The following is a 13980-nucleotide window of genomic DNA, read 5'->3' on the forward strand; positions in this document are numbered from 1 at the left end:
TTTTCGCGTTGTCGTTGGGATTTTTTTTTTCTTTTTTTTTTTTTTTTTTTTACACGCGCAGTTTTTCACTGTCACAAAATGTCCAAAGAATGATGATAGAGACAAAAAATGCAGTTTACTTTACAAAACTTTTTTTTAACATGTATTTATTTTATATATGGAATATGGTTATCCTTCCCAATGAACTATAGAATTTTAAAAAAAAAAGACTTAAGGACAATAACAAAAATCATAAACAAATAATCATTTCCTTACCAGGCAATCTGTTTCCAGGAACAAACAATCTCTCAACACCGTCCTTTGTGATGACAGCTAAACGGATAACACCACCTGAAGAACCATCACGGGACATTGCTAATGCCAAAGCTATTTCGATAGATGATTAAAAAAAAGAGCGCATGATGGATCATAAAATCACTTACAATTCTTTACGAATTCCTCGCACTCTTCACGGGTCATATCGTCTTTATAATTGGCATCACAATAACCGTAAATGTATGTTGATCCAGAACCTAGTCAAAAAAAAAAAAAAAAAGTTTATAAATTATCTCTTCTCCCTCCCACACATCTGCAATCTTGTAACATACCACCAATGGCAAAAGGAGCTCTATGTAAAGATCCACCAAGAGGAATATTGTAGACAGAGGGACCTTCCTTCTTATCCCAACCTGCAACAATAATACCTGCCGATAAATTATCCTTGTTTTGATAACACATCTCTTGGAATAAGGAAGCAGCTGTACGAACAGAAGGTGCTTCATTTTCATTCACACTACAAGTTTATATTTAATTAAAAAGTTCTCAAAACCACATGTATGTATAAATTGGGAGGCACGGTGATACTTACGTATACATTTGGAGGTAGTAATGAACAATATCGGCAACAGCTTGAGTATCAGCAGCCGATCCTGATCGACAACAGTAAATGCTATCGTGAACTTTAGTTAATTTATCGGTCACTCTGTTGGCAATATAAGCACCGGTGGTTGTACGTGAATCAGCACCAAGGATGACACCATCCTTGTAAGCAACTGCCATAATGGAAGTCTACAGGATAGAGCGTCAGTCTTTTCTCGTGTGTGTCTTTCTCACTCTTTTTTTTTTAAAAAAAAACATACACCAAGATTAACTTCTCCTTTCTTTAATCCACTCATATTCTTATGTATATATAGAGAGAGCAAAAAATGAATATAATGCCCTTTAGGTCGCTTAAAGCTTACGCGTTATTTTTTTCCACCAAAATAATCGAATCTCCTACTCGACTGATGTCATCAAAATAAATTGCGTAATTTCCATTGGCCTGTTTCTTACATTGCCTTTGAAACAAAAGGGTTTGCATTTTTTTTTCATTCAAGTACTTTTAGAATGCATCAAATTAAGACCAACAATATTGACAGCAAATGCAATAAAACTGTAGCTTTTAGTGCAGTTTTGTTTTAGGCAATACTAAATTCGTTACTTAAAAGACGTATTCATGCAGTCTTCCGCTTTACCAACTGATATTTTTTAACGTAGCCCAAAATGAAAATCCATGTTCCTGGAGGGTTTGGTAAAGTATCTTTATTGATTAAATAGACAACATCGAACACATATATTATAAATATCTGTGGAGGGCACCCAAGGACACGAACTTTTTAAAATATTCAGTGTTAAGTGTTCATTTCATAAGTTACGCTTACGTTTGATTGCCTTGTTAAAAACCATTCCATAGGCTAAAGTTAATGCCATTTTTATGGGCAAAAGTCATTGCTTATGCTAAATCCACAGTTAAACGGATATTACATTGATTTTCGGTTAGGCTAGTATGTGTGCTCAAATTCGTGTATGCGGCTTTTTGAAATCTTGAAATTAAATCAGACATACTTCACATAATACCTGCTATTTCGCTTTGAGCACTTAATATTAAACACTTTTTGTGTCCCATAAAATTCTCCACTTCTCATCCACCTCACTTAGGATACTGTAGTGTGTACTAAAGAAAGGTGATCGTCGATGGTTATCCATTTCTATTTTCAATTCCAACACAATAGTTCTATATCTCCCTCTTGTATATCATTTGGATGAAAATATTTCCTGAATTTCTTTAACTCGATCTTCATCATAATTGATATTAAGCAGACTACAAATTTGTCTAAATATATGCTCGAATCCACACACTCAGTCACAATTGTCACCACTACATCTTTTTAGCCATGGATACGTTTAGATGTCTAAGTTTGTTAAGCCCTTTGTGTATTTGTGTTTAAGTATCTATCTTTTCCCTCCGGTAATTTTAATCTTTAATACAAGCCTTTTGGGAGCAATTACAGGCGTATTTCGTTGTCCGCGTGTAAAAAGATATTTGGTTCCTGGATCTACTTTATAGTAAATGGGGAAATGTTATTAAGATTTGCCAAACAAAAATCGGGCATAGCTTCTTGATCCAGAAGAGAAACATTCTTCCTCATCGCAAACTCTTTGCGTTAAGAGATTCTTATTCATGATTTGTAAATGGAGTAGAAATGGGTTTGCTTCCTAATCGTCCACTTGATATCTAATCATACAATTGTCATAAACGACACATTTCCAAAACTTTTAGAAGTCTGCGGTCTTTTGTTAAACGATGGTAAATCATGTCAAACTATACGCTGTCTAAGGTATAGTGACATGAACAAAGAGTAAGTGTTGGTAAAAGCAATTTAGTAGGGCTAGTGGGTACGCATAGGCGAAACGAGCCAAAGTCACTGTCTGTGACTTTTTTTGTCTGGAACTATCCAGAAACACAGCCCGGGACTGTTAATGTTGAAACTCAGGTCAGATTTGCATGATTGCTGCGCAACTAAAATTTGCACTGTGAAAAAAGGTATAAATAAGGCCCATTTTTTTCGACTTCGTCCCTTTTTTTTCTCTTCACTCTATTGCACGCCTGAAGGGAGGAGTGCTAGCGTTACCAATCGTGCGTCTGCGAAGCGTTGTCGGCATTTTCATATGAAGGCAGTGTGATCAAGTTGGGACAAGGCCAGTTTCAGCTTGTGAGCATAGTGTACCAGACCTCGAGCCTGGAGGGCCGGTAATAGGGGGGAACAGGTCTGGGAGTGGCTACCCTGGGCTCAACCTATTCTTTAATGAAAATGAAAAAAAAAACTCTTAATTATACTTATACCTAATGAAAATGAAAAAAAACTCTTAATTATACTTATACCTAATGAAAATGAAAAATCATGCCAGAATTATCCTTAACTTTCTATTGGCTAATATTTTAATCTCAGTGTCTTGTTGTTTAAGGGGTTTTTGTTTCATATAAATTATCAGTGTATGTTTGGAATAAAATGATATCGGCGACGCAATAAATAATCGCACAAAAATCATAAAAATCGTATTGCTCTTAGAAAGTCATGAAATAAGCACTTCGTTTGTATACTAAATGGATGGAAAATCAATTCATTATGATGCATTCTTTTATAAGTCACATTGACCTTACAACAGCATTCAGATGAGCAAATACGCATGTTTGATTTGGTGTTAGTTATATACCGTGTATATGGAGGCTTTGAAGTCTTTAGCCTAGACGTTACTGATTATTAAATGAATTTGGGTTACACCGACGTCTTTTTTTTCTCTCTTTCTGTCAAGAACAATGAAAATAAAGTCAACACCACGACGAATTAAGACTCGATCAAAAAGGCCAGAACCAGAGCAAATTAGAACAGAATCTCAAACTTTTGTCGTTACAGATTTAAATAACATCGATACTAAAACAGAACAAGACGACAAGGCCTTCATACCTTTGCGCCAAGTGACAAGTTCTCGACGCGTTACTATAAAAAGAGAACTGTTAGACCAAGAGTCTAAAGATCTACTGTCCGGTTCAGTTGAAGGTAAACTTAAAAAAGCAACATTAAGTGCGAATCTACTCTGATCCCCCTCAAACACTCACTTTAGAGAAAAGCCTTGAAAATTTAAAATGTAACCAATGTAGGCTGTGCTTTATTAATTTGGAGCATTTGAACATGCACATGGAACCTTGCCACGGTGTCAATGACTACAAAGTACTAGCGCCCCCACGCAAGCTAAACTTATTTTGACATTCCTGTCAGATAACATTTATTAGCAGAAAGGGATACTCACGCCACTAGACCACCCACCTCGTTACTAGCACAATACACACCCAACCGAGATCTCCCCCCAATCATAGATGAACGTACTCTCTACTGCAATATATGTCGTAAAACTTACAAGTCTATTCCCATTTATCGTACACATATGAAGAGAATTCATAAAATGGGTAAAAAGCCTATAAAAAGAAAACCTGGGGATCATAGTTGTAATATATGTGGCCGACTCTTCGCTTCAAAACTCGTTCGGACCTCTCATTGTAAGATTGCGCATTACGGATTTAGGTTTAATCCTACAGTTCAGGCACATGCTGGTACTACGACACCGGATTTATACGATAAAAGTAATCGATGCAGCGCTTGCAAAGTATTATTCCACAATACACAATCGTACCAAGATCATTTGATTTTTATTTGGATCAAAGTGTCTTGGCTTGGATGTCGATGGCGCTACTGGGATATTTGATCCGCATGCTAACAATACGCTTACTGCTATCGACAAAAATTGCTACTGCTCTGTGTGCAACACAAATTTTAATGGCACTGGAGAATATTATCGTCATTTATTGTGTCATTATTGCCCTCGTGCTGTAACTCGTTTGTATGATGATCATTATTCTGGTGTGGTTACTAACGACCAGTGTAAATATGCTATTTGCGAAATCTCAGCTATCAAGTCTGGGGCTGTAGTTTTAAGTAAGGATGATCCGCATGCCAAAAGCTTACCTGTTCTCGACAATGAAGACAACAAATGTACTGTATGTGAAATTACATTTGGTAGTAAGAACAATTTTATAATTCATCTGCTGACGAAGTATGGCTCAAAAGCGTTTACCGGCATGAATGAAAAAGATCCACATTTAAACACAGCACCTGATATAAATGATCCAAACAAACAATGTTTAGGATGCAAAAAGATATTCGATACCAGAAATAGTTATTTTGCGCATTTACGTCATATATATGGATATTGTATCATCCCAGACTCCTTAAATCTTCATTTGAATACAGTGCCGAATTTCGATGATAAAAGCTATCAATGCATTGGATGCGGAAAGAATTTTTGGAATACGACCCGTTTTCATAAGCATTTGAAAAGCAGTTACAAAGACATAAGCAAGAAGGCAGAAATTGTGAAGTTCGAATGCAATCGGTGTAATACGCAATTCGGTTCCTACAACCTTCATCGATTCCATTTGCGATATAGTCCGTGTGCCGCTTCAACCAATCGGTCTAATCAACATAATAACACGGTGCCGAATGTCAGAGATAAAAACCTTCAATGTATTGGCTGTAAAAAGAAATTCGATTCGAAGTTTCATTATTATCATCATTTAACAGAAAACTACAATCTGGACAGCACAATAGGCGTAAGGGATTCTCATCTGAATACTATACCTGATCTCCATAGCAACACTAGGCAATGTTCTGGCTGTAGGAAGACGTACACTAGTGCTTATAAGTTGTGGTTACATTTGGTAGGTAAATACAATTTGCAACCGAAACGTGAAAATAATTTGGAGAACATATCAATGGAGAATGATGAAAAAAACTATTGTGCTGGTTGTGATAGGGTATTCATTTACAGGAGCTCGTACATTCGCCACATAATTCAAATACATGGTCCACATGTCAAACAAAATTAACTATTTCAAAACGAAATAATAAAACATGTTAGTGCTGCACCGATTTTAAAAGATTCAAAAGTTGAGTACTAATATGCTACTCTTTTAATAGTGAGGGCTGTTAGCCTTGTAACATCATTTGCAGCTACGGAAAAATTATACAATGATTTATAAAAATAAATGCTATGATCTGTTGTCTATACAATGTTTTATCAGTACTCAGGATATCCATGTTGATAATTGATTAAAATACTTTAAGCTTTAAAGCAATATTTATTCATTGTTCATGTGTTAACTTGTTTCGTGTATGCCCATTTTTTCTTTCTTAGCTATGGATTTTTTAAGAGCTATCAAAGACTTTTAAAAAGTCATATACCCTGTACCCAAATTCTAAGATACTTAGTATACATTCATTTTCATCCGAATGTTCTTTCAAGGTTATTGTCACGTTCAGAAGAAGGGTCGTCTCTAGCATAATGATATAGATATTTACAGCCCGATTTAAGAAACTTAATTTTTGAGTCACACCAGCGTCTTTTTTTCTTGAAGAGCAATGAAAATCAAGTCAACACCACGACAAATCAATAAATTACAAAAACCAATACAACCGCAGGTCAAGACTAGATCCCGATCTCGCGTCAGTAAAACATCAGAAGATGTTCCTATAAAATTAGAAGAGGACAGCAAGGCCTTCATACCTTTGCGCCAAGTGACAAGTTCTCGACGCGTGACTATAAAGAGAGAACCGTTAGATCAAGATTCTAAAGATCTACTGTCTGATTTAGATGAAGGTAAACTTGAAAAAAGCAATTTGAAGTGCGAACCACTCTAATCAACTGCAAACACTCGCTTCAGAGAACAGCGGTGACAATACAGAGTGTAATCTATGTAGGTTAACCTTTGTTAATTTGGAGCAGTTGGCCATGCACATGGAGCCTTGTCACGATGTTAATGACCTCAAAACGCCATCACCCTTAGGCAGACTAAACTTAAAATGTCATTCCTGTCAGATAAAATTTACTGGCAGAAGGGACTACTCAAGACACTTAAGGATCACCCACCTCCTTACTAGCCAAGTTCCTGCACAATACAAATCCAACCGAGATCTCCCCCCAATCATAGATGAACGTACTCTCTACTGCAATATATGTCATAAAACTTACAAGTCTATTCCCATTTATCGTGGACATATGAAGAGAATTCATAAAATTAATGAGCACTCTAGGGAACGAAAACCTGGGAATTATAGTTGCAATATATGTGGCCGACTCTTCTCCTCAAAAATCATTTGGGCCCATCATTGTATACGTGAACATTACGGACCTAAGCTTTCTCCTACAGTTCAGGCACATGCTGGTATTACGACACCGGATTTTCACGATAAAAATAATCGATGTAGCGCTTGCGAAGTATCATTCCACAACACACAATCATACCAAGATCATTTGATTTTTATTTATGGATCAAATCGTCTTGGCTTGGATGTTGATAACGCTCCTGGTATATTCGATCCGCACATAGACAATGTAGTCACTGCTATCGACATAAATTGCTACTGCTCTGGGTGCAAGACAAAATTTCATAGCACTGAAGCATATTATCATCATTTATGTTATCATTACTGCCGGCGAGTCATCAACAAACTATTTAATGAACTTCAGTCCTTTGCAGACCCATTCGAAGATACTGACACCATATGTGAATGTGCTGTATGTAAAATCTCTGCTATCAAGTCTGGGACTCCATTTTTAAGTAAGGATGATCCGCATGCCAAAAGTTTTCCTGATCTTGACAATGAAGACAACAAATGTACTGTATGTAAATTTACATTTCGTACTAAGACTAATTATGTACGTCATTTGCTGGCAAAGTATGGTTCAAAAGTGTTTACCGGCATGAATGAAAAAGATCCACACTTAAACACAGTACCTGTTATCAATGATACGAACAAACAATGTATAGGATGCAAAAAAATCTTCGATACCAGAAACAGTTATTTTGCGCATTTACGTCATATCTATGGAAACCATATCCTCCCAGCCTCCTTTGATTTTCATTTGAATACAGTGCCAAATTTAAATGATAAAAGCTATCAATGCATTGGATGCGGAATGAAATTTATGGGCAAAGCCCGTTTTCATGATCACTTGGAACGCAATTATAATGATTTGAAAAACAATTACAATGTTTTGGAAAGCAGTGACAAAGACATAAGCAAGAAGGCAGAAATTGTGAAGTTCGAATGCGATCGGTGTAGTACACAATTCGGTTCTTACAACCTTCATCGATTCCATTTGCGATATAGTCCGTGTGCCGCTTCAATCAATCGGTATAATCAACATACTAACACGGTGCCGAATGTCAGAGATAAAAACCGTCAATGTATTGGCTGTAAAAAGACTTTCCATGAGTTGTCTGATTACCACCGTCATTTAACAAGAAACTATAATCTAGACACTACAAGAGGTCCAGATGATCCTCATCTAAATACCATGCCTGATCTCCATAGCAAAAATAGGAAATGTTTCGCTTGCAAAATGGTATACAACGAGGATTGGAGGTTTTGGATGCATTTGGTAAATAAATACAATTTGAAACCGAAATGTGAAAATACAAATGATGATCCACATGTCAACGTGGTGCGAAACGAAGATGATGAAAAAAACTATTGTGCTGCATGTGATAGAATATTCATTTACAGGGACTCGTACCTTCACCACATAAATCAACTTCATGGTTCATAAGAAGGAGAAAAATAACCACTGGAAAACCAATTAATAAACAAAATGAACTCTCTTCCTTCCGAGTTCAGAATATTTTAGTTTTATCTATAACAAAAGAAGGTTATATTTGAGCTGAAATTGATAGTTACTTTATTCTGGCTAATTTTGCATTAACCGTTACCATTTAGTCTTAGGATTCTTAAACATTTGTAAAATAAGCTCGGTTATTAGTTAGACCATTTGAATTGTTTTAGTCTTTTTTTTTTTTTTTTTTTGGACAAAGATTTATACGAAGAGGAATAGCGGGTCAAAGAAAACAAGATAAAGACGATAAAGAAATACGACAAATACTCCGACGCTTGTACTTTTTATTTCCTGTGCCTTCATTAAAGTGGAGGTTCATATCACTCGGTTTCAACTTTCATTGGTATAAAACTCTTAAAACGCTCACAAAGATAAACATTTCATGTTTAGCAAGGTTTTTGATTTTAAAAGACTCAGATTAAGCAGGTAAAAAACTTGAACACATTTGACAGCTACAGTACCTGACAAATTATTACCAATAAATGTTTTGGGCATATTAGCTTTCAAACACTTCAAGATCCAGACAAGAAGGAAAAGTTTGCTTTTTCAAACTTAATTAGAATAGACGGCTGTACCGCTGATGTTATTACTCATAAAAGTTTGCAAACCGATTAAGAGGACTTCGCTCATTATTCTGATCAAGAAGTCCTGATAACCCTACTTGCAGACATTCTGAAAAGTGAAGATTTGAACACTGTCTTACTTAGCGCAATAGACCCAAACCGTAATCAAGTACTTTCTGCCTCTTATGGTGATGAGGAAAATGATCATCAGCTTAGGAGATGCTTTACCAAAGAATATTACACTTATGCAGGATCAAAAAAATATATAAAAAAAATGGAAAGGACGGTTGCTGAGGTAATAGGTGATGCTTTGCTAAATACACCAACCGCAAAAACAGTGAATACATCTACATATCTTCATTATATTACTTACATTCTACTAAATCTCAACAGGATATTCGAATTCAATGGTTGTATAACGATAAAATACCGCTTCTATCTGTACCAAGGTGTTCAAAGAGCAAGAGAAGAAATAACAGACATTTTATTAGACGGTGGTAGAAAATATAACAAAAGAAAGCCAAAGAACACAAAGAAGAACAGAAGAAGGGAAAGAAAAATTAAAGAGACCATAGACGATAATAGTAGCAAACAAAAAATACAAGAAAGTGGAAAGTAGGTTCATAAATCATTCAAATTATAATCGTTGTTTTATTTGAAGAACTAGTAGGTTAGTCTTTTGGATGAAGTGACTCTAAATGAAAGTTATATTATACGCATACAATAGGGTACTCATCCGGGTCCTTCATTATTATGAAACATTTTCCTTCTACTTTAGCAGTATACCATTTAATGATAACAGATATATTTCTCTTTCGTTCATTTGGTTTGTAGAATATACATGGAGAAATTTTATTCTAAGCGTGCACGACTAATTTATGAAAATAGTGTATAACAATGCGTAAAACCTTAGTTACACCAACGCTTTTTTTTTTTTTTCTTTCTATTTAACGCAATGAAACTCAAATCTAAATCACGACGAACCCGTAAATTAAAAAAGTTATTACCATGGCCAATCAAGACAACATCACAAACTCATGCAGCTGTAACCTTGGGCAATTCAATTGTCAAACTAGAGGAAGACGACAAGTCATCCTTGAATTTGCTGTCAGTGACTCGTTCTGCACGCGGAATTCTGATAGAACCACTGTACCAGGATTTCAAACTTGCATTGCCCGAATCAGTGAGAGGTAAAAAAAGAAAAAAGAGAAGTCTGTTTGCTAATGTTCATAGCGTGAACCTTTTCACTAAACCACATATAATCATTTTAGGGGGCAAGTCTGATAATTTAGAGTGTAACGTATGTAAGCTGACCTTTATTGATTGGCAGCAGTTGAACATGCACTTGGAACCTTGTCACGGTATCAATGGAACCAGAATCCCGCGTCTCTTAAACAGAGAGAATTTATACTGTTTTTCCTGTAAGAAAGAATGTTGTTCAAGATCGTCCTACTCAAGTCACTTAAAGCGTGTTCACAACATCATCGGTTATCCTGCTGCACGCGAACAGAATTCAGATTTCCAACCAATCATAGACGAGGTTAACCGCTACTGCAATGTATGTAACCGCACTTATCAAAACATGAACACGTACCGTATACACTTGCGGAGAGCCCATCGAATGGAGTCTGTAACAAACACTTGTCTTTATTGCAAGATATGTGGCGTACGCTTGTCTAAATTACGGTATTTGGTCTCACATCGCAAGCGTGTACACTATGGACCTAAATTTGTCCCAACAGCCCAAGCACATGCCGGTTCCACGACACCGGATTTTTATGATGAAAATAATCAATGCAGCGCTTGCAAGATAACTTTTGATAGCACACAAACATACCGATCCCACTTGCTTTTTATGTATGGCCCAGAGCGTTTCCCCGATGCGGAGGTTTCCGATCCACAAACAAAATATATACCAACTGTCACTGACGAAAATTGCTGTTGCTCTGTGTGCGAAAGAACCTTTTATGACACCCAAGAATTTTATCAACATTTGCTTATTACCCATCAAGCACAGGTTTCCCCTGATTTATTTGTTGGCCATTCCAGCACAGACACACTCATAGTTACTGACGCACATGACGAAAATGGTGAACGAATAACATGCGATAATTCAGTTATCGGATCTAGTGCAGTGGTTTTAAACGAAGGTGATCCGCATATCAATACGGTACCCAATCTTGACAATGATAATAACCAATGTACTGGTTGTAAAAGGACATTTAATACCAAGGATGATTATCGTAGTCATATCTTGACAAAGTATGGTTCAAAAGCTTTGACACCTATCGATGAAATAGATCCACATTTCAACACAGTGCCTGATATCAATGATGTAAACAAACAATGTATTGGATGCAAGAAACAATTCGAAACCAGAATTAATTACTTTGCGCATTTACGTCGTAGTTACGGAGCAGATATCATACCAGCCTATTATGATCCTCATTTGGATACAGTGCCTTCTATCGATTATACAAATAATGAGTGTATTGGATCCGGAAAGAGATTCACGAACAGGACCAAGTATTATGAACATTTAAAGAGCAAATACAAAAATATCATCAACGTTACTGAAAACTTCAAAACTAGTTGCACATATTGCGAAGAAGCATTCGAATGTACGTACTTTCTGCGACTCCATTTGCGACGTAATCATTGCCCCGCCGTAAAAAAGCGTGATCCACATGTAAACACGATTCCTGATGTCAATGATATAAATTATCAATGTTTTGGATGTAAAAAGTCATTCAAAACGGAGGCGATGTATCATATGCATTTAACAAATTTTTATAATGTGGACTACACAAAAGGACCGTATGATCCCCATTTAAATACCATCCCCATCATTGAGGATGAGAATAGACAGTGCATTGGTTGTAAAAACACATATAGGTCCAATTCCGCTTATTGGTCGCATTTGGATATTTATTACAATTTCCGACAAATTGGTAGTTACAAACTGAATTCAAAAGGTCAATCGTATTTAGGAAAATCGCAGATCAGTATATTACCAAACGAGCATAACAAAAAAAATTATTGTACCGCATGTGATAGGATATTTATTCACAGACTCTCATACATTTACCACATGAGTCAAGAACATGGCATATACATTTATCGTTTACCAGCACATGTTTCATAATCAACATTGCCTTTTCCCACTACTAATGATGAAATTTAACTATCGCAAAAGAAATAAATAAACAAAAGGCTTCTATTTTCGGGGAAATTAATCTTTATTCAAAGTAAATACCTTTATTGTTAAATTAATGTTAACATATATATATCCGATTTTAATTATTTTAGTTGTCTTCTGCTGCAGCATGAAACCAATTGTGTTTTTTAAGGCTTTGTACAACACCAAGGATTGTCTCATCTTTTTTTTTATTATTCTCTTTTCATCTTACTCTATTCTGGAGTTTACAATGAAAGACAAATTTATAGGATATTTACCCATTTGGAATGTTATTTTAAATATATTTAAATGGGCAATGCGTATAGATTTTTTTTTATTGAAGACGGTCAAGGCGGAATAACTACAGAAGATGGTGAAGAGGCCATGGATTACATTATTGTAGAAGAAGAATTTAAACCCCTAATACTGCTATTTTATTTTTCTCCATAACCACCTCCCCTTTTTGTTGTATAACATCGAAGAAAATTCTTTCATCATTCAACAGTTCTTCGCTGGCATATACATATTCTGGCTTTGTTCTGGGATAATATGAGGTCTGTAGCAATTTCTTTGATGCTACTGTATATTTTGACCCACCGTGGTTGGTAATGTAAGATACAGGCTTACAATGCCTGCAACGAGTAATGGACAAGTTTTCATCATATCGAGAAGTCTAGCTCTAGCCGTGATAATAAAAATGGGAGTCTATTCTTTTTTTTTTTTTTTAAAAAAAAAAAAAAAAAAAAAAAAAGATAACTATCTAATATTTTAGTGTTTTTATAGAAAACAAAAGTTGTTGTTAACTAACCTTTTCCCAATATTTAATACTTCGCTTTAAAAAGATGGTGTTACACAGTATAAGAATAAAAAAGAAAAAAATGAAGAGAAGAAGGGAAGGAAAAAATGTTTGAATGGTTTTTATTTATAGACTGATAAAAAAGCCTTCGTATACATCAGGATGATTCAATTGTCTATTTAATCAGAAGTGAGTGTTATTCATAAACTGATAAACAAGAGCTAGCTTACGTCAGGATGATTTAATTGTATATTTGATCATCCATATGTTTGAGCCTTCAGATACTAGAAAACAGGCGTATTCATATACAGAAGTTCAAATTTGCACCATATAAATATCAATTATGGTCAAGATCCACAAATAGCGTAGCAAAAACAATAAAAAAAAAAGGCTTCTTTCAACAGAATTACGAAGGGGGATGATTTATAAACAAAAACTAAAAGGATCACTTTTAGAGTTTTGTTATTTCAGGCTAAAAACCTGAATGTTTTACTCGTAAAATATGCCTCACCATTTGGTACATATTACTGCTAAAATCACTACTGGTAACAACTACTGAGTTCAGCATTTGATATATGTTAATCTACCAGTGACTATTTACAAGAATTTATATTATAATGAATGCTTTTTTTTTTTTTTTTGAAAAAAAAGAGCGTTTCCTATGTGTTTAGGCTTATTCGCATGTAATTTCTATCCCGAAAACTCGAGGGATCTTGGAAACTCGCCTAGCAGTTTCAATTCTCAAATCGAACGCTAGTGTAGACTATATGAGAGGCCAATTCTTTATAAAATAACGCAGATTTATGCTACATTTTAAAATTATAGCACCATATAAGCTCATCCAATCAAAACAGTGCTCACATAATGATATGCAACGTTTATAGAATGTGATTGTCAATAGCAGAATGCCAAGCCTG

The 13980-nt window shown here is 35.4% G+C and overlaps 4 protein-coding genes across 4 annotated transcripts; 3 read left to right on the forward strand and 1 right to left on the reverse strand.

Moving 5' to 3' along the window:
* Window positions 1-30: 30 nt before the first annotated feature.
* On the reverse strand, window positions 31-1200 carry EV154DRAFT_528228 (proteasome subunit beta type-6). Its single transcript, XM_051603563.1, has 7 exons — window positions 1119-1200; window positions 848-1047; window positions 588-772; window positions 423-512; window positions 256-366; window positions 118-185; window positions 31-49 (listed from the first exon to the last, which is right to left on the reverse strand). The coding sequence occupies exons 1-6, from the start codon at window positions 1152-1154 to the stop codon at window positions 169-171; spliced, it is 639 nt and encodes a 212-aa protein (XP_051451633.1). The 5' UTR covers window positions 1155-1200; the 3' UTR covers window positions 31-49; window positions 118-168.
* Window positions 1201-3616: 2416 nt separating this feature from the next.
* EV154DRAFT_607202 (uncharacterized protein) lies at window positions 3617-8522 on the forward strand (the record flags this gene model as incomplete). Its single annotated transcript, XM_051607596.1, has 5 exons — window positions 3617-3857; window positions 4091-4461; window positions 4520-5464; window positions 6333-6510; window positions 6575-8522. 5 exons carry the CDS (start codon window positions 3617-3619, stop codon window positions 8461-8463), a joined length of 3624 nt encoding a protein of 1207 aa, XP_051451634.1. The 3' UTR covers window positions 8464-8522.
* A 715-nt stretch (window positions 8523-9237) lies between these two features.
* On the forward strand, window positions 9238-9657 carry EV154DRAFT_401244 (uncharacterized protein; the record flags this gene model as incomplete). The annotated part of the gene is made up of 1 exon (XM_051595286.1): window positions 9238-9657. A coding segment is annotated over one exon (420 nt), but the record flags the coding sequence as incomplete, so codon positions are not given.
* Window positions 9658-10032: 375 nt separating this feature from the next.
* Window positions 10033-12465, forward strand: EV154DRAFT_607203 (uncharacterized protein). Its single transcript, XM_051607597.1, has 3 exons — window positions 10033-10279; window positions 10361-12337; window positions 12415-12465. Exons 1-2 carry the CDS (start codon window positions 10045-10047, stop codon window positions 12232-12234), a joined length of 2109 nt encoding a protein of 702 aa, XP_051451636.1. The 5' UTR covers window positions 10033-10044; the 3' UTR covers window positions 12235-12337; window positions 12415-12465.
* The last annotated feature ends 1515 nt before the right edge of the window (window positions 12466-13980 follow it).

Source organism: Mucor mucedo, assembly GCF_025094135.1.
Source record: "Mucor mucedo strain NRRL 3635 chromosome Unknown EV154scaffold_178, whole genome shotgun sequence".
Classification (NCBI taxonomy): Eukaryota; Fungi; Mucoromycota; class Mucoromycetes; order Mucorales; family Mucoraceae; genus Mucor; species Mucor mucedo.

What these genes read in the sequence shown, in the direction of transcription:
- EV154DRAFT_607203 (XM_051607597.1), top strand. Translation starts at nt 10,045, where the DNA reads ATGAAACTCAAATCTAAATCACGACGAACCCGTAAATTAAAAAAGTTA. An exon ending in ATTGCCCGAATCAGTGAGAG is followed by an intron (nt 10,280 to 10,360) that starts GTAAAAAAAGAA and finishes TAATCATTTTAG; the next exon opens with GGGGCAAGTCTGATAATTTA.
- EV154DRAFT_528228 (XM_051603563.1), bottom strand. Translation starts at nt 1,154, where the DNA reads ATGAGTGGATTAAAGAAAGGAGAAGTTAATCTTGGT. An exon ending in TACTACCTCCAAATGTATAC is followed by an intron (nt 773 to 847) that starts GTAAGTATCACC and finishes ATAAACTTGTAG; the next exon opens with TGTGAATGAAAATGAAGCAC. An exon ending in CGAGGAATTCGTAAAGAATT is followed by an intron (nt 367 to 422) that starts GTAAGTGATTTT and finishes CTATCGAAATAG; the next exon opens with CTTTGGCATTAGCAATGTCC.